Here is a 25,739-nt window from a genome sequence, read left to right as displayed (position 1 = left end):
TTGCTTTTACTTGATGCATCCTTGCTAAAAAAATTAATTTTATTCATACAATACTTTTTAACGGTAGTTTACAATGGTTTCCACAAAAAATATTATGCAGCAATTTTTTCTACATAGATGATAATAAAAAAATATTGCTTAAGCACCAAAACCAGCAGACTAGAACGATTTCTATAGGATCATGTGACTCTGAAGACCAGCGTACTGAAAAGTCAGCTTTGCATCACAGGACTAAATACAATTTTAACATATTGAAATGGTCTTTTTAAAAAATATATATATATATTTCACAATATTACTTTTATTTTTCATCAAATTAATGCAGCCTTGGTGAGCATAATAGCCTTCTTTCGAAAACAATAATTATTATTATTTTTTTCATTTTAAGTGTCACTATACTGGATATGAATAGAGAGAAAAGTGCTGAATAAAAAAAAAAAAACTTTTTACATGCTGTCATTTTGGGATGTTAATTTAACTTTCTCCTTTCTGTCAAGTGGAGAGCTTAAAAAGGTGTCTCCTGCTCTTGATCTTGACCGCCTTCTGATTCAGCTTGCAAGCTGAGAAAGCTCTGCCTGAGCTCTTTGCTGAGCACTTCAAACATATCTTTGTTAAACAATGCATGAGAAGCAATGACTAGCTGTAATGATATCATTACCAGAATCATGAGTGCTTACTGCAGTCTCTCCTGGCCTTACTCTATGGCCTCTTACAGAGGTGGAGAAACAACAACAGCAAAAAAAAACCAAAACACCCCCGTCCAGGGCACATGATATCTCCCTCAATGACAGCCTTATTAGCACACAGTACGTTCCGATCCCTTTCAAAGCCTGCCATTGTCCGCACTTCAGTGCAGGAATGCAAGTTAGCACATAAACAAGGTTGTGGGAATAGCTAAAGCTATTGCATGATTAACACAGGATAACGGTAAATATAGAGACCACGCACATACACACGCGAGGCCACAGAGTTCCAGACTGGTCTGTCACACACACATATACAGATGAAGAATGACGTGATGCTTCAGATGAGTCAACGACACTTGTTCGATGTAGTCATCCTCAGGGGAATGTCCACAAACAGGATAACAAAACATGCTGGAGGAGCTGAAACGGCGCAAAAACAATAGATTTCTCGCTAAATTTAGACAGGTTACATCATAAATCATTGCTATTCTTACATCATGACTATTACTTAATACCTTGTCATTAAAAAGCAAGGAACTTCCTTTTTCTTTTGTTTGAACTCTTGACAATAAACTGTAGACCGCTTACAACTCTCAAGCAACGTCGTAAATTTGCCAATTAAAACGAAATGGATATTTTACAATATTAATCAGTTTACAATACCTTCAATCATGGCTAAACCAATCAGAATTTAGAACCATAACCACCTGTTTTATGAATCGACTTGTACGATGGTGTCAGTTGAACTGAATGGTGAAGGATAATAGTGAAGTCACTAATGAGAGGTACTTCAGTGCAGACAACAGAAGTACCCCGCACAAGAGAAAATCAATACGAGACATACATTCACAGATGTGTGTGTGTCAGAAATGACCGTGAAACCCTTCTGTTACCCAAAATGACTGATGTGTAGGGCGTCAGAGCGGGTTGGTGTTAAACTTTCCCAAATCATCCTGGCAACAACCAGCTGACATCCTACACTCAACTCCACACTGACAGAAATACACTGGGCTCGGTGGCAGCTATTGATCGGCCCTCAACACAATAGCGTCTCTTCCATCCATCATCACTCTGCGTCTCTAAAGAGAGCCAGGCGCCTATTAAAGGCAGTGCCGGCCCGGGTTCACTCTCACCCTCAAATCTGTGTTATGGAACTCCCCATCAAGCTGAAAATGGCTTCTGTGGCTCAATGTGAGGGATATTCTGGGGAAAGCCTCCTGAGTCCTCCGATTATAGTGGTTAGCTCATCTTCCCTATTGTGACCCTATCTGATCCAGCAGCGACACATACAAGACCACAGCTATCATCCCTGAGATATAAAAAACGACTAGCATGGACTATAAATCTACAGAAGTATTTGTGTTTTATGTAAAGAGTACACACTAAACAGACATTTATGAGGCTTTTTCTATGTTTTTTTTAATGAAATAAAGATAATAATGTTACCCAGGACCACAAAACAGTCTTAAGTAGCATGGCTATATTTGTAGAAATAATTAACAACACATTGTATGGGTCAAAATTATCGATTTTTCTTTTATGCCAAAAATCATTAGGACATTAAGTAAGGATCGTGCTCCATGAAGATATTGTGTAAATTTCCTACAGTAAATATATCAAAACTTAATTTTTGATTAGTAATGTGCATTGCTAAGGACTTAATTTGGACAACGTTAAAGGCAATTTTCTTCATTTAGATTTTTTTTTGCACCCTTAAACACCAGATTTTCAAATAGTTGCATCGCGGCTAAATATTCTCATATCCTAACAAACCATACATCAATGGAAAGCTTATTTATTCAACTTTCAGATTAAAAAATTACCCTTATGACTGGTTTTATCATCCAGGGTCATATAATAATATTTCTTATATTAATATAAGTTATTACAACAACAACAACAACAACAACAACTATAAATAATAGTTATAAAACCAAAATAATCTATCTTAACTTAATCTTTTACTAATAACTTAACTTGCTTAACAGGATTATTTTAGGCTTTTAAATATAAATTATTATTATTATTATTTTTATGACCTTTCCAATATTTTGTGATTACTGCATGAAGAAATGTAAAAAAAAAACAAAAAAAAACAAAATCAGTTTCATTGAGGTCAATTCCCTAATAAATCATTATAAAAAAAAATTAAACAACAAAAAGATTTTCATTGCCACATTGGTTACTTTATCAAGATTGGAAGAATTTACTATTATTACTATAATATTACTACTAATAACTCTAATTACTACTACTAATATGAATGCTAATAGTTATATAATAATAATTTTTTCACTTTTTTTGGCAGTATGGTTTTTGAGAAAAAAAAAAAAACGTTGGTACCATTTTGTTAGCATCTCTTGCTCCCTGAGAGCAAATCACTTGTCCTAGCAGCACTCCTAACTGTCTCTCCACACAGCGATGTCTTGCAGGTCATTGTGTAGAGGTCGAGAGAAGACAGACGGCTGTAATTGAGTGCAGTGAGTGATACAGTAAAGCACTCGCCTGACAGCATCCAGCTCCAGCATTGTTTTAATTACCTCACCTTGCATCTCTCTCTCTCTCTCTCTGCCTGTCCCTCTTTCCTTCTGCTCTGAATTCAGACAGCTGTTTCCAAACTACTTTAAAACATTTTTTTGCTAACCATGAAAAACATCACCAAATGTTTTAGGAAGACTTCTAAGCATCTCAGAGGGGGCCTGCCATGGTTCAGAGCTCTGGAAATGTCCGTGTTTGATTGTCAACAAGATTTTTTGAACTTGACATCTGTCTCTCAATATTTGTGTGTGTGCGTGCAGCTGTCTGAATCAGCTGGGAGATGGAGGCCCAATGTCAGGCATATCCCTCATCGCCTCGGGCTTCCTGCATGAACTGTCCGTCACCTACACAAACTCAGCGGGGGAGGACACACACTCCAGCACAAGAAAATATATCACTGTACTGTAGATATGCAAACATGCACGTATCCTTCCACAAAGAAAGTACAGTGGTTGCTATCAATGGATAAGTCTAGATGTAGAGCCCCAGACAGAGTCATAATTAGGCCCTGATGGATTTTGATGTTTTCCTCATTTTCTGTCCTGATTTTGGGAAAGAAAACTTTGGAATAGATTTGCTTACTTAAATAAGGTAAACAGTCCTAAATAGACTGGAGAGTACTGCAGTTATTGGTAGTATAAAGTAGAATAACACTGGCTAAAATATTGACTTAAAAATATCTTGGGAATTTTGTAGAATTCTGCCAATGCAACGAATTCAACAGTGCAATAAACAAGAAGGTGATATTGAGTAAATTAGATTTTAGATCAAATGTCGGAAGATACTTTGGGCCAGATTCACTAACAGCTTGCGCCAGTGCAAAATATCTTCTGGCATTACAATAGTACTGTTAGGATTTATTAAAGATGCGTAGTGCATAGTGAAGAATTAGCGATCAAAAGGCATGCGCCTGACCTTATTGAATATGCATTTATAGGAGTTTCCCTTTTAAGCACAAGCTTCATGGGAAGAGAGTATTAAACTGAATCATGCAATGTGATTTACTAACATTTGCGCTTGTCAAATTACTGCTATTTGTGCGATTATTTAATGCCCCCCAAAAAGCATGTCTTAAACTAAACTGTATTAAAGTAGATCAACCGCACCTGATGAACATCGGCTCTGCTTCTTTGCGAATATGTTAATTTGTGCTGCACTTGGTATATTGTGTTGTCCATATGTAAATGAGATATTGCGTCTGTGTTTATTAATATGCATGTTGTCAGTATATCACCTGGAGTTGCGCTCTTGTGCCAATTTGCCCTGTTTAGGAAATCTGGTCCTTTGCCTATTTTTGCTCAGCCAATGAAAATTAGGGATGCACCAATATTAAAATTATGTCTGAAAAACAATAAAATAGTGGCAATAAAAAAAAGCCAGAAAGAAAGAAAAAAGAAGCTAAAAGTGAATTTGGGCATTTTAAAATAAAAAACATACAGTGTGAAAAATGTATATTTATTTTGAGATTTGCTAAGGATTATATTTAACAGTTAAATGTTATTAGTATTTTTAAAGATTAACACATTTTTAAACAGCAAGCATGATGTTTGCACAAGTAATAGATGAGCATTGACAATTAAACATACTATATTGGTTGATATTGTTAAATAATTAAAACGTAATATTATCTGATAAGTGATATATGGTACTAACATATTCTGTATCCCTAATGAAAACAATTCCAAGTGAAGCTTAAACAACTGTAAAAACAGTCTGACTGGAATGTGCAAACAATGACATGAGAAGTCAGACCAAAAGTGAAACTTCTCTACTGTTGGATATTAGTGCCTCTCAGCCAATCAGACTGGAGGACTGGTGCTAACTGTTTTAGAAGAATGATTCACATGCCACACACAGGCAAACAAGGAGGCTTCTGATGCAAAGTCCAAGATCATCTGTTCTGGGGCATGTCAAAAGCGTCCAATTTCCTTGTCTGTCTTTTGGGACATGAATAACATTATTTAAAAGTCAGCGTTAGACAGAAGGCCTTTGGGTAGATCTTCACAATGAGTCAACTCTTCCAAGTTCTCGTCTTGCTCCTCCCTCCCTCGATTCTCGCTCGTTCTCTCCCTCTCCCATAAGCAGCAGCGGAGCGATTTCAATCATTTCGTAACCTCCCAGCAATCATGGCTTTAACTCCCCTGTTATTTAAAACAATCTGAGCTCTGAGCGCGAGTTAATCACTGCTTATACAACATCAGTCAGGGTTATTCATTCTGTTCCAATTAATCATGCCATTTATCTACATTGTATGAGCCTTCTGCTCAACAAATTCATCTGTAATGACACAGACAATTCACATTGTTGAATTTTATCATGTATGTGGCAAACGGTGGGCAAATTGCTGGAGATTACATGCAAGTTTGTGTACGTGCCGCTGTGTGCGCCCAATTCGGCGAGCATAAATTCAGCGCCATCTGGTTTTGGCTCTTTACTGCACAGCTCTCTCACTTAATTAACTGGAGGCCATTACATTTCCTGAAATGTTTCACTTTCTCTGGTTTATGTCATGCAGGCAGGCAGGAGGGGAGCAGGGAAGGACTCAATTAGACCAACGCCGCTCCCTGGATATTACACACTTGGTGTGTGCCAGTTAAGGGGGCGTGAGGCTGGTGCAGGGCCTGGACGTCTCTCGCTGCGCCTACCCTGTCAGCACAGATAAAGGCCTGCCTGTCTGCGTTAGATCCCGCCCACACACACGCATTCAGACAAGCTCCAGCTGCCAAAACACTTCAAACCAACCAGCAGAGAGTTAGGCATACATAAAGACTAACACGCATTAATACTGCCCAACAAAGACTGCAGCTACATGCCACGTATGTGCTATTTAATTAGCCTGAGAAACAGCAAGATTGTGGCTGTCAGTTTAACCGGAACTCAAGCAGCTCTATAAATAGTCTAGGTGAAGAGAATCTGAATTTGCCCAGCATCAGTGTTTAATTTCCTGGTTGGGCTGTTTGACAGTAAACAGTATAACGCAACACTTGAAATCGGTCGAGATTTAAATTGTGGCAGACATTTATACGGATATCCGTGGGCAGGATTGCTTTATGTAATTTCTACACAATAGAAACAAAGAAATGTTAAAGTACACTGCCAACACTTGGCTCAAAATGAGTACGAACTTCACATTTTGAATATAAATTCAAATGGTGTGTGTGCAGAATGTATTACTTATTTTAAAAAGTTTCCGATGTGATTCGTCCAATCAGAATTCAAAGATCGGTCACATGACTTTGCACATTTTTTATTTGGATATTGGTGCGGAATCCCTTTTTGTGTCATTAGTTTATGACTCAAGTGCAACATAAATCAGCCACTTATTATTATTATTATGATTATTTTAATTTCTGTCAATCTGTCGAAGTTCTGAATAAATGGAAAGAAATTTACGCACCCTTTCATATACTACAATTCATATTTTACTTTTTAAAAAACAGTCTCCCATGTTTACCTATGGCTGCATGACATACAGCAAAACTGTAATATAAATATTATATTTATAGTAATTTATATTATAATTTAAAACGACTGTTTTCTACTGGAATATAAATTCAAATGTAATTTATTCCTGTGATGCAACAAAATTTGCAGCAGTCATTACTGTCATGTAATTACAGTCTTTAGTGTAACGTGATCCTTCAGAAATCATTCTAATATACTGATTTGGTAGTCAAACATTTAGTATTATTTTTAACACCGTAAACAGACATGCTGATTAATATTTGCATGGAAACTGTCAGTTAAAACAATGAATGATTTTTTTTTCAGAATTTTCTGATAAATACACATTTTAAAAAACAACACCACTTACTTGGAATTAGGGCTGTGCGATTAATCGTAATCTAAATAAAATCGCGATTTGAGTTTGCGCGATTTCTAAATCGCTTTATAGCACGATTTTTCGCCGGCCCGACCTCCCGCAGTATGTTATCTGAACCAATCAGGATGCAGCGCACCTAAGGGGAGCGCGAGAACAGAGCAGACTGGGCATATGCCTAACTCCAGGTTCACACACTCTGTCTGTGATGCATAGCCTTTTTTTTTTTTTTTTCAAGCCCATGTTAACGGATCAAAACGTTCACACTGCATGCAGTAAAAAGATGAGAACAGAAAAGGTTATAAATAGAAAGGTGCGAAAAGATTTAATATCTTGCACATGAGCACAGAGAGAGTTGTGAGTGCACAGGACACAGGTTGAGTGAGAGGAGGCACGTTTTAAGGCAGCGTGTATCTGAGCCTTATACAGTCTATGATTTGAGCACGCGCTTCTGGTTTTGTTAACAGAGCAAAGGAAATCTGCATGCGAGTGGATAGATTCGCACTCGTGCATTATTTTAATGTGCTTTCGCGTTACAATAATGCACTTGTTGCTGCTTCTGAACCACGTACACGTAACTTACTGTATACGCACTGCAGACAGAGTACGAGTGAACCTTGGGCAATAAATATATTGGGCAAAACATATAACACCTGAGGCACTGCTACAGTGAGCTTTATGACCAATGCATGGCCAAAAAAAAAAAAAAAAAAAAAAAAACATCCCTGAACACAGGTTTTATTTTATTTTTTTTTTATTATAATTTTTTGCCATATGTCTAGATTTTGTTTGACATTTTTACTTGGTGATTATTTCAACTTAAGTTTGTTCTAGAGACATGTTACAACTTTTTGATAAAGCTATCATTGGTTTTCTTTCGGAAATATGTTTTTTTTTTTGTGCATATCGCACAGCCCTACTTGGAATCATAAATGACAAATCTTTACTGTTACTTTTGATCAATTCAAAGTGCCCTTGATGAATAAAAGGTTACTATAGATAAATGATCTTACTGCACAATCTTATTGGTAGTGTGGAAAAAAACAACCATGCTTAATATACTGCTACCACGAAGTACATTTTCTCACACCATGGAGTTTTTGGTCATACCGCCAACCCTAACGACAGATAAGTCTTAAATGATGAGACAAGCAACTAAACATGTTAGTAAACACGTAGCTCTTTCACATGTACTTTTATGTGTCCACATAAACATACTCACCGTCTCGTTGCCAAAGAGGATGTCCACATAGGGCATAACCTTCATCAGGGCCTCCTTGAAGAACTCACAGATGAATGGAGCTGACAGATTTAAGCAGAAGATCCTGTTGTTTTCAGAAGCGTGTTTGGCTACCTTCAGGATCGACTCCAAGGATACGGTCAGGAAAAACCCCTTCAGAAGAAAAAAATGACAGTCACACCTTGTGCAGTTTTTGAGACTTGAGCTGGTTTGAGTTATTTTCTGCACATTTATTCCCCAACATAAACTTGAGATTTTGAAGCTGCTTTATCAGTAAATCTCAGCATTACAACAAAGCAGAAAGAAAAAGAAAAAGAAAAGAACATTTTCCTTCTCTAAGTGGAGTAAACAAGGCTAAGCTTGATATAAAGGAGAGTATGATGAGGCACAAATAGGATTAAGGTTTTAGTAGATGAGAATGAATGATGACAAATAGAGTCCATAATTGCGTTGGTGCTTCCATCAGAGAGCAGAGAGAGTTCACAGAGACAATCCAATACAACAAAGGGCACCTTGGCCCACCTCCTCACACAGGGACAACTGTAAGGTCACACGGCTCTCTGAGGAGCACTTACACATCTCGTTTATGCCTGTGTTGAGGGCTCTCTCTGTGCAAACATAAAAAATGTGCATACAACATTGTTTTTGTGAACCTTCATTTTTTTCCAAACGGGAGAAGCAAAAACCAAAAGGTTTTTGTTAAAGATCAATTAAAACACATCTATTCAGATAAAGTAAATCAAGAGTGTTTTATTATCTCTCTCTATATATATTTTAATTATATATATATATATAAAAAAAGTGTGAAATAACATTTACTGAGACAGAGTTGGGTAATAACTGATTACATGTAATCTGGACTAGATAATTGCATTCCAAAAATTATGTACTTTTAAATTAGATTAAATTACATTTTAAACAGTGTCCTAACTATATGCAATGGGTCCACACTAGATGTGACGGAATCATGTATCACAGCCAATCAAAAGCATGTGGGGGCGGGCTCTCTCTGGAAGCGCTCCGCACTCACTACAAAAAAAAAAAAAGTTTATAATCTAATTCATAAAAATGTAACCTTTTTAACATGAATAAATGTACATACTGAGTGACTGGTACCATCTTTGCAATGGAACACACTCGCTGTTTCGTATTGCGTTAATTTATTTTCAAGATCTAAGGTAAACTATCTGTTGTTGCTTTCAGTAAGGCCATGCAATATGATATTCAAACTCACATTAGACATGTTTAACTTGGAATAAACACATAATCACCTGAGATTATCTACTGTCATATAGTTTGTATGGTGTTGAACCACAGTTTAGGAAACCTTGACGTAATATTTAATGCACTTCATGTTAATTACTATGAATAGAATATATTTTCTTACTCTTTGTATTTTTATTTTTTTTGATTAATATGGTACAAGATTACTCCATTTAAAACAATTTGATTAATGAATTAGGTCAAAAGTAATGTAAAGGTAATCAAAAAGTAGTCTGATTATATTAGCTAATGTGTAATGTAATGGATTACATTACCAACTACAACTTTTATCATGTCATTTTTAATCAGTAACGGACTACAATTTGTAAATAATCTACTCAGCTCTTACTGGGACAGTGTCCTGGTATAGTAATATAATAGTGTTAGATGGTAATATAATAATGCTTTATTAAATGTATACAAAAAAAAAAATTAATGATACAATGATACTTCAATATGTACAATAGAGTAAAAAAAAAAAAAAGACAAAAAAAAGGAAACCCTATTTTGTCAATAAATATTACAAATTAAATATTGAGATAAAATACGATGATATCATTTATGTAATGAAACACTGGGCTCTGTGACAGTATCCAGTATCAGATGGTAATACTATGATAATTCAATATATACCATAAAGCATAAACCTATAATGACCATGCCCAAAATACATGTTCATATCATAATTAGAATTTTTATTTTTCATGAATTGTGATTTGTAAGCTTTCCTAAAACAGTTTGTCAAGTGTATTATTCTCCCAGAGAGGCGATCTGAAGGCATGATGTGATTTTCCCCTTGCTTGCATGGAACGGCCTAAGAGAGCCATTTGAGCCCAGTGTGATGGCTGCTCTCCAGCCTTTGTTCCAGAAGGACAGGAGTGAAAAAAAAACATGCTTGCATCTGATGAAGTGGAAAACAAAGGTCTTGTCTGGACTCTTCTTACCGAGAAACAAGAGAGGCTCCTCAGTTCATTGTGTGAATGAATACAGACCTGGTAAGGAAACACCTTCACGTTTAAACCTGAAACCCTATGCTGGGCCTGTTCCTGCGATACAGTTCTTCTTGCACTGAGAGAATAATTCAGAGATACAGTGCAGGTGAGATTAAGGGGGATAGGAGAACAAGGAGAGAGAGAAAATAGAAAATAGAGAGAGAAACACAATAGAGAGAGTGTGTGAACGAGAGAAAGGTGCCCTGCTAGAGGAGCACTGGCTTTTACTAACGCTCAGAGCACTCCATTAAAACAGATGAGGCTTTTGTAGCTGAGAGTGGAGAGAAGTGACCTTCATGTGTTTAGTGTGACTGTGTCAGCTATTACACCGTTCACACACAGGAATCTGAAAGGCTTGTTCTGCCACCAGTTATTTTGGTATACATTACGCTACCACCACTAACTACAGATGACCACATCTTCACCTATCTGAGATACAGCACAACAGATGACTAGAAACCTGTAATATGACAAAAAAAAAAAAAAAGCTGAAAATAAAATAAGAAAAGTTTATTGGGGTGGGGTGAAATCATATAAAAAACAAAAACATTACATAAAAAATACTGTTTTTTTTCTTCTAATTTCTAAATATTGATTCTTTAATTGCATTTAAAATATTTGTGTATTACATTACACTATATACTACTAAGTATTTTCATTATAAAATATTAAATGCAATATTTAAATAATTAACTATTAGATCTATTAATATTGAAGGTGATATATATATATATACATATATATAAAATACACAAACATACATATGTTACCCTGGCCCTTAAGTGTCAATTTTTCGAATTTGAGATTTATACATTGTCTGAAAGCTGAATAAACAAGCTTTCTATCAGTGTAAAGTTTGTTGAATCGGACAATATTTGGCCAAGATACAACTATTTGAAAATCTAAATGCTGAGAAAGTTGCCTTTAAAATCTTTCCAAATTAATTCTTAGCAAAGCATATTACTAAGCAAAAATTAAGTTTTGATATATTTACGGCAGGAAATCTATAAAATATCTTCATGGAACATGATCTTTACTTAATGTCCTAATGGTTTTTGGCATAAAAGAAAAATCTATAATTTTGTCCCATACAAATGTTTTTTTTTTTTGGCTATTGCTTCAAATATACCCCAGTGACTTAAGACTGGTTTTGTGGTCCAGGCTCATACACACACACACACACACACACACAATTAAAATATACACAACTACATTAGTTATTTAATATAACTATAACAATGAACTAATTAATCTATCAACAAATAATTTAGCTGTAAACAACTTGACTTAATGAAAAACATGCCTTTGCGAACCAACATTATGGTGGTTATACTGGCTCAGGCCCAACAGCATCCTGTGCAGCTTCAGATGCTGTCTGTGCAGAGGTAATGGACCATCCGTGTGTACATCTCTCAGCATTACCCCAGTCATTAGCACACCTCAGCTATGATGTGCGAGCATCGTTTGGGAGAATCAGCCCACTGCATTATTGGAACTTTAATGTTGGTGTGTTTGAAGTTGAGAGATGGCCAGAGGGAAGCTGCTTTAATGGACGTGCCGCTCTCCTTCCTCCCTGAACCCGACTCCACCAGCACTGCCACTTCACAGCTTTCTAAGGAGGAACTTTTTGTGCAAGAACAGAGTGCCAGAGCCTGTCATGCCATATCATCCTCCCACTTTCAGAAGTTTTGCAATTCTCTGGACATCCATCTGAATAAAAAGCACACACTCAACATGAAAGGTCACCTGTCACTCAAAGTAGCCTAAACGCACAATGTATCATTTATGAATTACTGCTGTCCGTCACATGGAAATGCATGTATCCAGACGAGTCCATTCGGCAGCAGAAGACACGGGCCCTCTACTCACAAGACATCTGCTCCAGTTTATTAAAGCCCTTCAAAGGGCCGTGTTTAGCATTCTCTATTAAATCTGCATGCTAAACAGCCCTCTCAAGCCCATGTGCTCAGAGAAAGGGAAGCCTGCTGCTGCTGCTGGCTCGGTGCAAGCCAGCTTGAACTTCCCCGTACAAGAGCGAGCCCTTGAGATGAGAATCTTCACCCTTTCACATGTCATACGCAGGTTTTATCTCTGTAAGAGTCCCGCGTGAAGGATCAATACATGGCCTGCTTGGAACAGATTGCACTGACCTGACACCTGGCTATCACAGCAGCCATCTTAAACGAGTAATACACTGCTGCTTCACTTCCCCGGACGGAGTGGATGATTGTCCTGCACCAAAAGGAACAGTGGAGTCTCGTCCGTTGGTTGGTGACTAGCAGATTTGATCAAAAATCTAATTTCATTTGTGACCGAAAATGTAAATTGTGTGATCATTTACTCATCCTTATTCAATTCCAAACCAGTATGACTTTCTTCTATGGAACATAAAGGAAGATATACTGAAAAATATCAGTGTTTTTAAGCATACAGTGGAAGTAATGGTAACTAAATATCGTTGGTTTATCTTCAAATATTCTCTTTTGTGTTTAGCAAAAGAAAGACATTCATACAAATTGTTAAACATTTTCATTTTTTTGGGTGAACTATCCATTTAAGACTATGTCAAGAATTATTTATTCATAAATATAATTCCTTTTTAATGGAGATTCTCTTACATTTTACAACATGAATAAACCTTGCCTTCTGATGAAATTATTTAATATTTTAAGAAACTTACTGATTTTGAAACACAGCCAAAAGGGTCTGCAATGTTCCTCTTGTACAATTTACTGTTGTGTTATTTGGCTTGCTGGTTTTGTCAATTATTAACAATACAGTATTTTAACATCCGCTTCACAGATTGTTTTAAGAAAAAAGAAACAAAAATAATATTTTCTTAAGAACACCCTGTTTTTAATGAGAGAAATCTTCTCAATGATGATACCTTTGACTTTGGTGGGGGAAAAAACAACATTTAAGAGCTGTTTTGTAAATCACTGCATGAATTGCCTTTTTAATGCTTTTGTTTTGAATTAACAGATCTGAAAAAAATGAATGCCATGTTATTAAACCAAAAATCAGGAGGAGTTTTATGAAGTGTCTCAATTACATCAATTTAACATTAGATAAATCTGTTCTAATAGGAAGACGCTGCAGGAATAAGCATACCAAAGGGATCTGAAGATGTTTGATGTTTGCTGCTCATCTAACCACACTGCAGTCTTCACAGTCCACATCACATCTGGTTTCTTTTTGCCCGTCTTAAGAAACATGTTCTACAGGGCCTTATCTAATATTGCTGCTCAGTCTAATGGCAGACAGCCTGTGACATGAAAGCTCAACAGCTGCCAGCTCTTTTCAAACGCGGTATTCTTTTTCGATTTCTTCCTAGGCCCCATCAAACGTGTCTTTATCCGACTGCGTCGCCAAAAGGAAAAGCCTGCGCTTGATTAAAGAATCATTTTATTCTAATGAACACTGAGACAACCATAACAAACATCCAGAGACCGTCAGTGCAAGCGGGCCAAAGTATCACATCGTGATGGACTTAATCTGTGCGTTGATTTCATGTTAAGAGTCCCATTTAAAATAAACACAGCTGATTGCATCGATTAGCAAAATCTCACAGTGGAATCGCATGTCAGGAAAGGAAGATGTTTATAAATTTAATAATAAATTGAATCACGACGGATTCTCAGTGGACAGGTAAAGGTGAATACAAGTCTAGATACATTTCAAAAACCAGATGACTTAACCACCGTCCTCTAGGGAAAGCAAGGCTATTATATTCATCTTCAATAGCTGTGTGAGGGAAAGGGGAGGTCAGTGTTCTGGCGGGCCGACACAGCCTTCAACTATAAAAATGACTGTGTAATGAAATTAGACACTAGAAAAATATGTAATCAGCAATTTAGCAATAATGGCCATAAATAAATAATCAGCACCTTCATTAGCCTGACATGTATCCGAGATGCAGTGCGTGTCGTGACTACCTGATCGCCGGAGTGCTCGCAGACGGCCAGTCCATTAGAGCCATCCGTCCTCACGCACTTCCCACTGCCACTTCAGCAGGAGTGTGTTATTCTGTGAGCCGAGGGGAGGCAGGCCCAGAGCGCTCATTTGTAGCACCACAAGACAGGTCGTAATTACACTCACCCAGCACAAAGCCGATAGCCAGAGAGTCCTGAACCTGACACATTAACCCTATGAGGAGGTTAACCGTGATGGACATCAGAGAGCTAAAAGGAACTGCTGGGTTTAACAATTAGAGTCACAGGATCCCTCAAAAGATCAAAACTTAAAGCCTTCGAGTATACACAACGTACCGAGTACTTAGTGTTCTGAGAGCGAATTTATCTGGGATTTAGCATGGACCCCCCACCCCAAGAAAAAAGTTGGAGTCCAAAGCCTTGAGTTGCCTCGATCCAATAACAAAATATCTACTGTAGTGAGAGAGAAGACTCTCCCGATAAGGTGTTATATGTGCACCGGTGTGTTTTTGTTTGTTTTTACTGTTAAAATGTCAGTTTGACAGACTTCAAGATGGGGAGTGGAACGTGCTAGCGCTAAGAAAGCTTAGGAGGGAAAACAAAGTAAACACCTTTCCGTGACTTTTTGAGACACGGACACATTTTTTATGGTGCGACTCCACATGGGAGTTAGTGCATGAGGCAGATTATTTAGCACACAATTAAGAGCTGCTAAAATATGGCAACAGCTCGCCTCTTCTCGCTATCCTGGTATAATTAGATTTTCACCTGCTGTTGAGATACCGAAAAAAAACAACACTTGATTCGTTGGACAAGACAAAGAGGCACCTGACGCGCCAGCACTGGATGCATCTCGCTCCTCAGCATGCCGGGAGTTTGCAAGGTAAATTGAAAATGCTGTTGAAAGCTCGCCTGGATGAGTTGCACAGTCTGCTTAACACATTGGTAAAGGGACAGATGCTACTTTGGAACAATATTGCCATCAACATATTTTTGTTTAAAAAAAACAAGCAGATAAATGTAAACAACTAATATGCAACCAACGTGGTTTTGACAAGTGTGGGACGTCTTTATACGGTTAAAGGGATCGTTCACTCAAAAATGACAATTCTGTCATCAATTACTCGACATCATGCTGTTTCCAAGACTTTCATTCACATTCAAAAAACTAATTAAGAAATTGTTGTCTCTTTTTGTGTCAAAATGTTTCACTAAGTACAGAAAACTTTGTAAAAGCAATTCACATGTACTCCCTTTTTGTATTTTTTTATTCGTCAAAGTTTCGGTTGCGTTGACTATCAAATGAATGGACCGAAATGATGAAGAGACTATTAAAATTATCTTCATGTGTTCTAAAGATGAACAAAAGTGTAATGAGGGTGAGAAAATGAAGACAGACTTGTCATTTTTGGGTGAACTATCCCTTTAAATCAACAGTTGCAGTGATTTCATCAAGTGGTTGTTTGACATTGTTTCAGTGAATTGCTCATAACTATTAGGGTTACAGCCAAAGAAGCTGAAGCAGCCAAGAGTAATAATCACAGAGCAGAAAAACTACTTTTAATTTACGGCACGATGCCAAGAGGTGGAAATATGTTATTGTCTACTGCAAATTTACGCCATTGAATGCCGGGATGCCAGAAGATGTGGAATTGCGAGCCAAGAACACAGTCTGGCCTCGTCTTGCTTTAAGTGGATACATATTCTACACCAGTCTCAGTCTTTCCGAGGAACCGTCGGGCTTATTAATCCTCCACACGCTCTTTGGGCTTGTCAAATCCCATTCGAACGCCACAGGAAACAAATGCGTAAACACATCCAACGTAGTGTGAAGGCTGTCAAACTCGATGCCTGCCCTCGCGTGGAGACGTAGGCTAAAAGTGAAATATAAGCCGTATTCGAAGGCGTTTTTTCGATTGCGACGTGCCACGCAGCGTAACCGGCTCTCGCGCCCTCAGAAACATAAGAGCGCATGCAAAAGTGGGCCATTAATGATTAATGGCTGTTTAAATAATCATCTGACGGCAACTGTGGAGAGAGTCCCTGATGAAAACATCAACAGCAGTGCCTCTTGTCAATGCCTAACGATGAGACCAAATGTGGGCAGGGTGTTTGATAGCAACATCAGTCATTCATAAAGGGAAAAGCAGGCCAGAGATGCAGCGCGGCAACATGGGCAACGGTCAGCGGCGGACATAACCTCCTACCGCGACCGTCGCAAAAAGAACAATAATCGTCACTGCTTTGAGCACATTCCTCATGCCATTGTGTAAAATAACTCTAAAGGTTGTTAATAAACCTGGGTCAAGCGCCTTAAATGGGAACAGCGGGGTTTGTGAAGCGAGCCGAGGTCCGCTGTGAGTTAGTGCGTGTTGATGGACCTCAGGCCTCAGCCAACCTGACATCTATTATGTAAACATTAGCAGGAGCCCAACGTGAGGGCCGGCTACTCACATGATGTGCGCTATAAACCAAAATACCATAGCGGGCAGGACACTTCCAAACATTGAGCCGAGGTCACATCAGGCGAACGGCATTTTCTAAACAAAGCCGAAAATGAGAAGCTTGGTGGAGCATAATAACCTGCGTTTGACACCAGAACAACTCATGATCTCGCTGCATTTTAAAGAGCATAAACAGATAACATGTTGATTTGATTATAGCTTGTCGCTCCTCTATTTATATTCTCCATTTAAGGACTTTGGTGTATATACACACAAAGAGAAGATGCTTTTACACAGATCTGATCCACAGTTCAGAGCTGCAGACGTTGTATGTACATAGAGTCAATTGAGTAAATTGCCTTGCTTAAAAATAGTTGTGAGGAATGAAAGAGCTAACTTGATGGCCCACACATTCGTGGTGGGTGGCACAACTCCACCGGCTTCTCTTCTCTCTCAACTACAAAGGTTTCATCAGGACACAATTATCCTTTCAAAGAAAAGACAGATCGGCTCATAGAGCATGTAATTATGCAACAAGTCCTCTCCTGTCCGCCCAACTAGGGTGTTTTGGAACGCAATGAAACGCCTGTAACGTTATCATAACATGCAATGCTACTTTTTAATTAGAAATAATTTGGAGCCAAATGCTCATCTAACACTTTTAATTTGTATTTCCTAAAAATCTTTTTCATAAATCTACCTGAATGAAGTCATTACCAGGCCCAGACAGAATTGGATGATTTTTTTGGTGTTGATTTTAGATTGAAGTGGTAATGCATGCTAAAATAAGAGTATTAGACGCTTATTGGCATCTGAAGGCATAATTAATAAGCCAAAATGTTTAATAAACTAACATGGGAGGGGTGGAGGATGTGAAGAACTCTGTAAATGATTGGCAGGGTAGACATCACAGGGGATCGCTGTGTGTGTTATGATTTCATTATGGAGGTCCTCTAAAGGCAACTACACTTTAGCCTGGGGCTTTCAAAAAGGGGGTGCAGGGACTCCCCACAAGGGGTGCAAGAAGTCGCAAGGCGGTGAAGGCTCTGAGGAAAATTAAATATAATTACATTTTAAAAGAATGTTCATAAGACTATCAGAGTAAAAAGTTATGTTATAAATATAAGCAATATTAATTAAATATAATTTTAATGCAACCACATTGGTTAATTTCAACAAAACTGGATGTTATTACCACTTAATTTTGCTTTCTAAAGACTGATAAATGCAACAAAATTTTTTGAATATACATCATACATATTTAAAATAGATTTTAACAACTACACTTTCGTTTAAAGATTTGTGGTCAGTAAAATGTTTGTTAAGAAGCCTCTTATAGGCTGCATTTACTAGAGAAAAAAAATACAGTAAAAACAGTGATAGTATGAAATATTATTACAATTTAAAAAAACATTTTTCCTGTGATACAAAGCTGAATTTATTAGAAACAAAATACTTGAAATGGAAATCTAACATTTAACTTTACATTGCTGAATTTTTTTAAAAGGTAGTGTAATATATTAGTGTTATATAAGTATTATTATTAATTGAATTATATATATATGTATATATATATGTATATATATATATATATATATATATATATATATATATATATATATATATATATATATATATATATATATAAATTATTAACAATTATTAGCTTTATACATTCAGCATTTCATTCCAATTCTGTAGAAATCTGCAAGGTGCATATTCTGCCTGATAATCACATGCAGGATGATATTTTTTTAGCTCCTCATATTAAAAAGACCTTTGCTAAAAAGACTAACAAAAGAATCTGGCTGCATCCGTTTATTAAATGATCAAATTGGATGATGTCACAGTGCTTCCTCTTTAAAAAAAAATAATTTTTACTTACAATATGTAAATGTCACCCTCTATCCATACAAGAAAATGAGAGTGTAATAACATATCCAACAGCACAGAGGATATAGGTGCTTTTTAAAAAGCGACGGTACATACTAATGTATTTGGCTCCTCGGAGCAGCTGCGGGGCGGGTGGCTCCTAATTACTCTTCTAAAAAATTCTCCTGAAAGTCAACAGAACATAATCGATGGAGAGGATTATATTAGCGAGGCCTTGGACCTTAGCCAATAAGAAAGGCATGCTGCTCCCTGTCTCATCAGCCGCCAATGATTGAGCGAGCTAATGGAAAGACACACAGCTAAAGTGACACATTTGTGCAATGAGGGGAAAAAAAGGATCAGTCATTGATCTGCCAAGGCCATGGTAATTAGAGTGGTGGCCAAGGCGAGAGACTGTTTGCCCTTAGAAACAGCAGACAAGCAGCTCTGGTATACATCACCCTTGAGACCAGACACTGTAAGGAGAGAGAGAGAGAGAGAGTGAACACTTGTGTCAGATAGCAAATCAGCCCTCGTCACCTTCCAGCAAGGAATCACAAGAGGAAGCTGAAGAAAAAGGAGGAGCTGGGGAGGTCAATGGAAAACTAATGTTTAATACAGTGTTTCTGTGATATCAATTATTCATCACACAAGGTTAAGCTACCAGGGTCAAAATTTTTTAAATTGTACAGCTTATGTACACATGTGTGAAGTTAAATGCAAACATTAGCTGACATAATTACAAAACTGCATTTCAGATTTATAAAGTAGATGTGTATGGAGACATGGATAGTCAAGATGTTCATTATAATAAACAAATGAAAGTATCAATTCTTACATCATTCTAATGTTTATTTTACATTACACAGCAGTTCTTTCTGGTCCTCGAATCTGATTGGCTGAGAGGAGTGTGATATTCTAGTAATAACACAACTCCAACCATTTCACAATTTGTACCACTATGCTTGCAGCGTTTCTCACAGCGAGTGTCATGGCGGACACCCAAATCCACTATCATTGTATAAATAATACTGTTATTGTACAGCGAGAATGTACTTGTTTAGACTTCAAATATGCGGTTTGTTACTAAAGATAACGTCTATTTAAAATAAACCATTTATTGCCCAATATGCAAAAACATCTGGCCACAGAAAGCGGTGACTGACCAATCAGAATCAAGTTTTCCAAAGAGCCATGAAATAAGGATGCTTATTGCTCACAAAATCATCACGAGCCGTTTGAATTAGAATTTTCTACATCAAAGAGTCTATGATGCGTCAAACGTACTTCATATAAGGCTAGTTTACTGAGCGCTTACCGAATCAGGACTGTGCCTCTAATGAAAATGTTTGCTTCCTACTTTAAAAAAAAACATATCATTTTCCTTTCATAAAGCTCATAATGATTTAAGTCCTCTGTTGGAATATGTGAAGGCAACCAAGGCCAGTATTTATTCCCTACAATCAGAGAGCATTAGAACGGAAAACATTTTACACATGAGGAAAAACAAACATCTTGGTGGAGATCCAGGCTTTAAAGACCTAGATACTTTAGAGTCTATACACTTACCCTTACTGAATACTCACAATTATTCTTCTAGTTTAACTGTGGCTTTTGTAATTATGAAACAAACTAAACTAGGTAATACACTGATGGTCCCCCCATGCAAACACTGGTTCTACAAAACAAAATTTGTTAGGAGTAATAAGTAATAAAAAAACATTGTTACTAGAACTCCCAACGTTATAACAACAATGAAAAACATCTCTGCAATAGCAGCTAAGTTTTCTTCTATTTCACATCTGTTGAGATGTCGGACTTCCTCCACGGCTCTTTATCACATTCAAAAGGGCCGAACAGGTTTTGTGGCCAAATATACAGTGACCTGTGCAGAAACATTTTCCATGTTGTCGAGAAGCTCATTTAGCATACAAAAAGAACAGAAAAAAAATTAAGGGGAAAAAAAACACATGATTAAATTTGCTTATTTTGCTTGAGTGGACACAAAAATGTATAAATGCATGAAAAACCCTGTGTTCAAGGCCTCTTATGTGCCAGGAAATATGAAACAGCTTGTAGTAGTAGCATATAGGAGTGTGATATGATGGAAGCTGGTATAAGAAGCCCTTCTGCATGACTTTAAGGCTTGATGCCACAACGCCACATGGACTGATAAATATGCTGTCTGTTTTAGGCTCTGCTTGTTTGATTGGAGGGAGTTAAGGGTGGAAGAAGCTCATCCGTACTGCACATTACACACACACACACACAGAGAGAGAGAGAGAGAAGAGACCTATGGAGTCATTCTGGCTGTAATTGCATGGCTAAATGCTCCCCTCGCTTCCTGCCCTCCCCCTCGGCAGCATCTCCCTGCCCGCACCAAGAAACTGCAATTGCCATAAGCCACTTAAGGCAATCTGTGCTGAGCGAACTACAAAACCCTGAGAGGACTTAAATTTACTGAAGCCTTGAGAGACGTGAAGGAGGGAGAGAAAAACGCTGGTGCTCCTTATTTAGCAACTGACAATCCAATTCTACAGCTGTGAAATTTAACTTCCATCTATTGCATTTTAATCCCTTGGAAGAATATCACAAAACGTAATAAAACAATTTATTGATTTCTTCATTTGAATCAGTGAATGGGTGTTCAAATGACTGTGCTGGGAATAATGCCTTATGAGTTATATTTGAAGCATTCCTAACTTGCTTCAAATCTAATAGAATTGTTATCCGTTATTAATTAAATAATCATAATGAACACCTATAATTCAAGCAATTATCTTTTAACCCGCCCCACCCCCGTCAAATTGTTCTACAAAAAAAATTACACAATATTCAACATTAACAGTAGCCTAAGACAACACCCTTAATAAATAATAATTGTACTGTTATTTTATATATAAAAAAAAAAAAAAAAAATTATATATATATATATATATATATATATATATATATATATATATATATATATATATAAAAATTTAATAGTTATGTATTTATAATATAGTACACTATAGTATAATAGTGTTCATAATTTATTATTATTAAGCTATTTGTCTATGAACATCAGTTCTAAAGGACGGTGATTTTAGAGGCAGAGCACATAATTAGCTGAAGGCTTATATAAGGAGAAACCATTTATTTGAAATGATTATTAAAAATTTACAATACATCCAAAGTAGTGCATTAATAAAGTAAACCTGGTCAATTTAGTTTCATGTTGACTTTAATGCCTTCCAATCTGGATGTGATCTGATAGCTGCTTTTAACTCATTTCTGACCACTTTAATGTATGATTACAGAAAATATAATAGAGTGGCTGCCGACAGCCACACAGAGACATTGTCTTCATAATCATAATCAATAGAAGCGAGGCAAATAGAGAGCACCCCTAAGGACTGGTTACCAGACACAGGATTGATTATCGCTGAGGAAGTCAGGTGTACGCTGACAGGAAGCATGTCTTAATGAAGGAAAAACTCTCTGCCACTGTGTGCATTATTTAGTCCTGTAATAAAGCACTCAATGAAACTTCAAAGCAACCAATTCATTTTTAGCTTCGCTGGGAGACCGAGGAGGAGAGAGTGATCACAGGACTCACTGAGAGAGACAGATGGATGGAGGGAGGGAGGGAGGTTAGGACAGAGAGAAATAAGGACGAACAGCAGAGGAAAGTGAGATGGAAGCTAAGGAAAAATGGGGTAAAAGAGGACAGGCATCAAAATCGGGTACATGCTGAGATGTAAATGAAAGATGAATAGATGGAAAGAGCAAGAAAATGTGTAAAAATGAAAAATTATTATTTTTTTGCCAGCATTTATTCACTCTCATGCCATTCTAAACCTGTATGACTTTTCTTTTGTGAAACACAAATTTTTCTTTTAAAAATATCACAGCCGTTCTTTTCCATATAATGGCAGTGAATTCAAAAATGACAAAAAGCACAAAAATATCTAGAAACCTATATAATTTGAGCATTATATTTTAACAGACCTACATATAAAGATAACATTTACTGAAAATCTTGACATCTGCAGTACTTTCTGAATATATATTAGAAGTCAGTACTCTTATTTATTCTATTATTATTCTATTATCTATTTGATTATTATTCTATTTCTATTGTTCTATTATTCTTATTTGTAACAAAAGATTTATATTACATATATATATATATATATATATGTGCGTATATAGTCCACATGTGTGTATATTTATATATAACGTACACACAGTGTGTGTACATAATATATAAATATACACACACACACACACACACTTATTAAATATTAATAATACTTTTTTAAAAATCTTCTGTGTTTCTTGAAATGACTTGAAAAGAAAAAATGTGTTAAGGGTAACAAAACAACTTGGAAGAGCATACAGATTATATTTTTCATTCTTGGACTTATCCCTTTAAGGTCCAGATGTCCAAGAGTCTATGTTTTGTAATCATGACAGCCTCCCATCCGAATAACAATCATCCTGAGGATATTAGAAATGTCTTTATAATAAAGAGGACACTTAGTGCCAGCTCTGACAGAGCCACCTGACTCTGTGCATTAAACAGCAGTCCTCAGCCAGCCGTTTGAGTGAGAATAAAAAAAAAAACTGGCTGGAAAAGGGAGAAAAAAAAAAGTCTTGTCCTCTTCTGGCCCAGTAATGACTTTCAATGGGAATAAGAACACTTAAAAGTGGAATATTTCCTCTTGATTTTAACGTGCAGTCATACTGAAGCAGGCGGTGAGTTTTCTGGAGTGATAAGGGCTTAGCCAATGTAATCCTCACAGGCACTTGGCCTTATCTCTCCTGCGAGGAAAAGGGAAACTTTCTGCCTTTTTCAAAAGGCAACAGTGGTCCAACGAGAGGCTTCAACTCTATGGTTTTCTTCCTGCGGCTCGACAGTAAGACTCACAATAAAATCCACCCTCACAATGCCCAACACTTCCACACTTGGGAAAAAAGAACACATCTTACAGTAAACAAAAAATTGCAAACATATTGCATCGAATCTATGACATATTAATATGAAATGGCACAAAGATACGATCTCCTTTACAGCTTTACAGGGGCAATGAGGGCAGTGTTACACCAGCGCACAATAAACTTGACAGCGTGTTGATAAGGATCGATCAATCACCACCAATTCATCACGTCTGCTTGAGAAACTGTGAGGAACGGAGTGGCCAACAAGTCCTCCGAGTTGACAGACAACTCCTCTGCAATCCTTTATGTGGGGCAACGGCTTCGCTTGGCTGACCTTTGGCATTAAATATTGAAACAAGTGCAGTGAACAAGGGAGGATATGGCTTACAGCTACACCCTTCAAAGTGACGCCACTACATGTGAAACAGAGCCGAGAGGAGAGCGAATCGTCTGTCAACAGTCACATCAGAAGGGCCTGTTACATGTCGAGCGTCACTCCTCGACAAGTGTGTGTCACTCTGCCCTCACGGCACAAACACTCTGTGTTCTCTATTCCATTGTGCCACTAACAGGGAAATACGTTGCATAATGCCATCGTGCTACCCAAATGATGTGCAAATCATATTTGTTCAAGGCTCCCTGTCTATGGCAATAAGATCACATTGATCTGCTCTCCAATGCAGACAGAGAAAAAGGGGAAGAGGAAAAGAGTCTTACATTCAGTGTCTGGTGATCTTTACCCTTCACTTCTGGATTTGCAATGTTACAATTTCACAACAAAAGATAAGGAGCATCAAAGGTTTATGTAAAGAACCAATACATTCTCAGTAAAAGAGGATATTCAGCATGAAAAAACATACGGTTGAAATCGTGAAATTCAAAATAAAATTTTGGGGTCTGTAAGATTTGAAATAAATGCTGTTTTTTGAACTTTCTATTCATCAAAGAATCCTGAAATTTCATGTAAATTAAATCCATAATTTACTCTTCCATAGTTTGGGGCTGGTAAAACAGTTTGTTTTCTATATATATTGCTCTGAAATGGCATAAAGCTGTAGATTGGTCCATTTAAAGAGATTATAATTTTGACCAAACAGCCACTGCAGTCAATATAGATTTAAAATGTTTAAATCAATAAGTATAATAATTCAAACCAAAATCAAAGCAAGATTTCACAGTTTTCCACTAAAAGATGTTGAAGTATAAAACTCATTTTTATTTACTTTTCATGAAAAACATGAAACATGAAAAATGGCACAAATAAATCTCTGCATTAAAAGATTTAAGGCAAATTCATTAAACCAGTCAGTTTGAACTGATTCACAGAAATCAAGTGAACTGCCTTTAACACTGCTTTTGCCTCTGAAATTTCTATCAGAGACGCTCTTTACATGTCTCAACACTCTCTTAATACAAAACTAGTATAATCACATGCTGTTTAGACAACTTAATGGCCAAATAAAAAGCTCATTAAAATCGCTGCTGTATTCACAATGTTGCTTGAATTTTAAATTGCCAACAAACTCAATGCAAATACATTATGGTTATTCAAAAAATCTAATCAAATAGTAGATACAGCACAAACACATAACTCTATAAAATGTGAAATAAATAACAGCTGATCAAGTCACGTCATTAACATCAAATACCCCAATGTGCAGTAAACTCATTTCTTTAATGAGAAAACCTCCATGCATAATCTACTTTAATTCCATGTTGCACACTGTATGAAACATTTCACAAGACACGGGATCATATCATATCATACCATAGTGCTAGTATTATTTCCCACCAAACAAAGGTGATTTGTGAAACACACATTCCCTCATGAATAGAGTCTCTCTGTAAAGTCCCTCAACAGCTTGAATTGTAGTTTGTTTGTATACACTGATCCTCATGGTAATGTCCCAACAGATTAAAGATCTGAAGACATGTCTCCCTTGGGTCCAGTTCATATTACTCTCCGGTAGCTGCATTTTCTTGTCAAAATTGTGTCAGTGCTTTTGGTGTGCACACAAACAAATGA

The 25,739-nt window shown here is 36.9% G+C and overlaps 1 protein-coding gene across 3 annotated transcripts in view; it reads right to left on the bottom strand.

Moving 5' to 3' along the window:
* adka (adenosine kinase a) overlaps positions 1-25,739 on the bottom strand; it is a 139,623-nt gene that overhangs the window by 29,431 nt on the left and 84,453 nt on the right. For all 3 annotated transcript variants that reach the window (XM_026223946.1, XM_026223947.1, XM_026223948.1), the window contains exon 7: positions 8,267-8,437. In XM_026223946.1, the coding sequence (XP_026079731.1) occupies positions 8,267-8,437 (171 nt within the window). The remainder of the gene's footprint in view (positions 1-8,266; positions 8,438-25,739) is intronic.

This window comes from Carassius auratus, chromosome 38, assembly GCF_003368295.1.
Source record: "Carassius auratus strain Wakin chromosome 38, ASM336829v1, whole genome shotgun sequence".
Classification (NCBI taxonomy): domain Eukaryota; kingdom Metazoa; phylum Chordata; class Actinopteri; order Cypriniformes; family Cyprinidae; genus Carassius; species Carassius auratus.
This window is presented reverse-complemented; position numbering and strand designations above follow the sequence as displayed.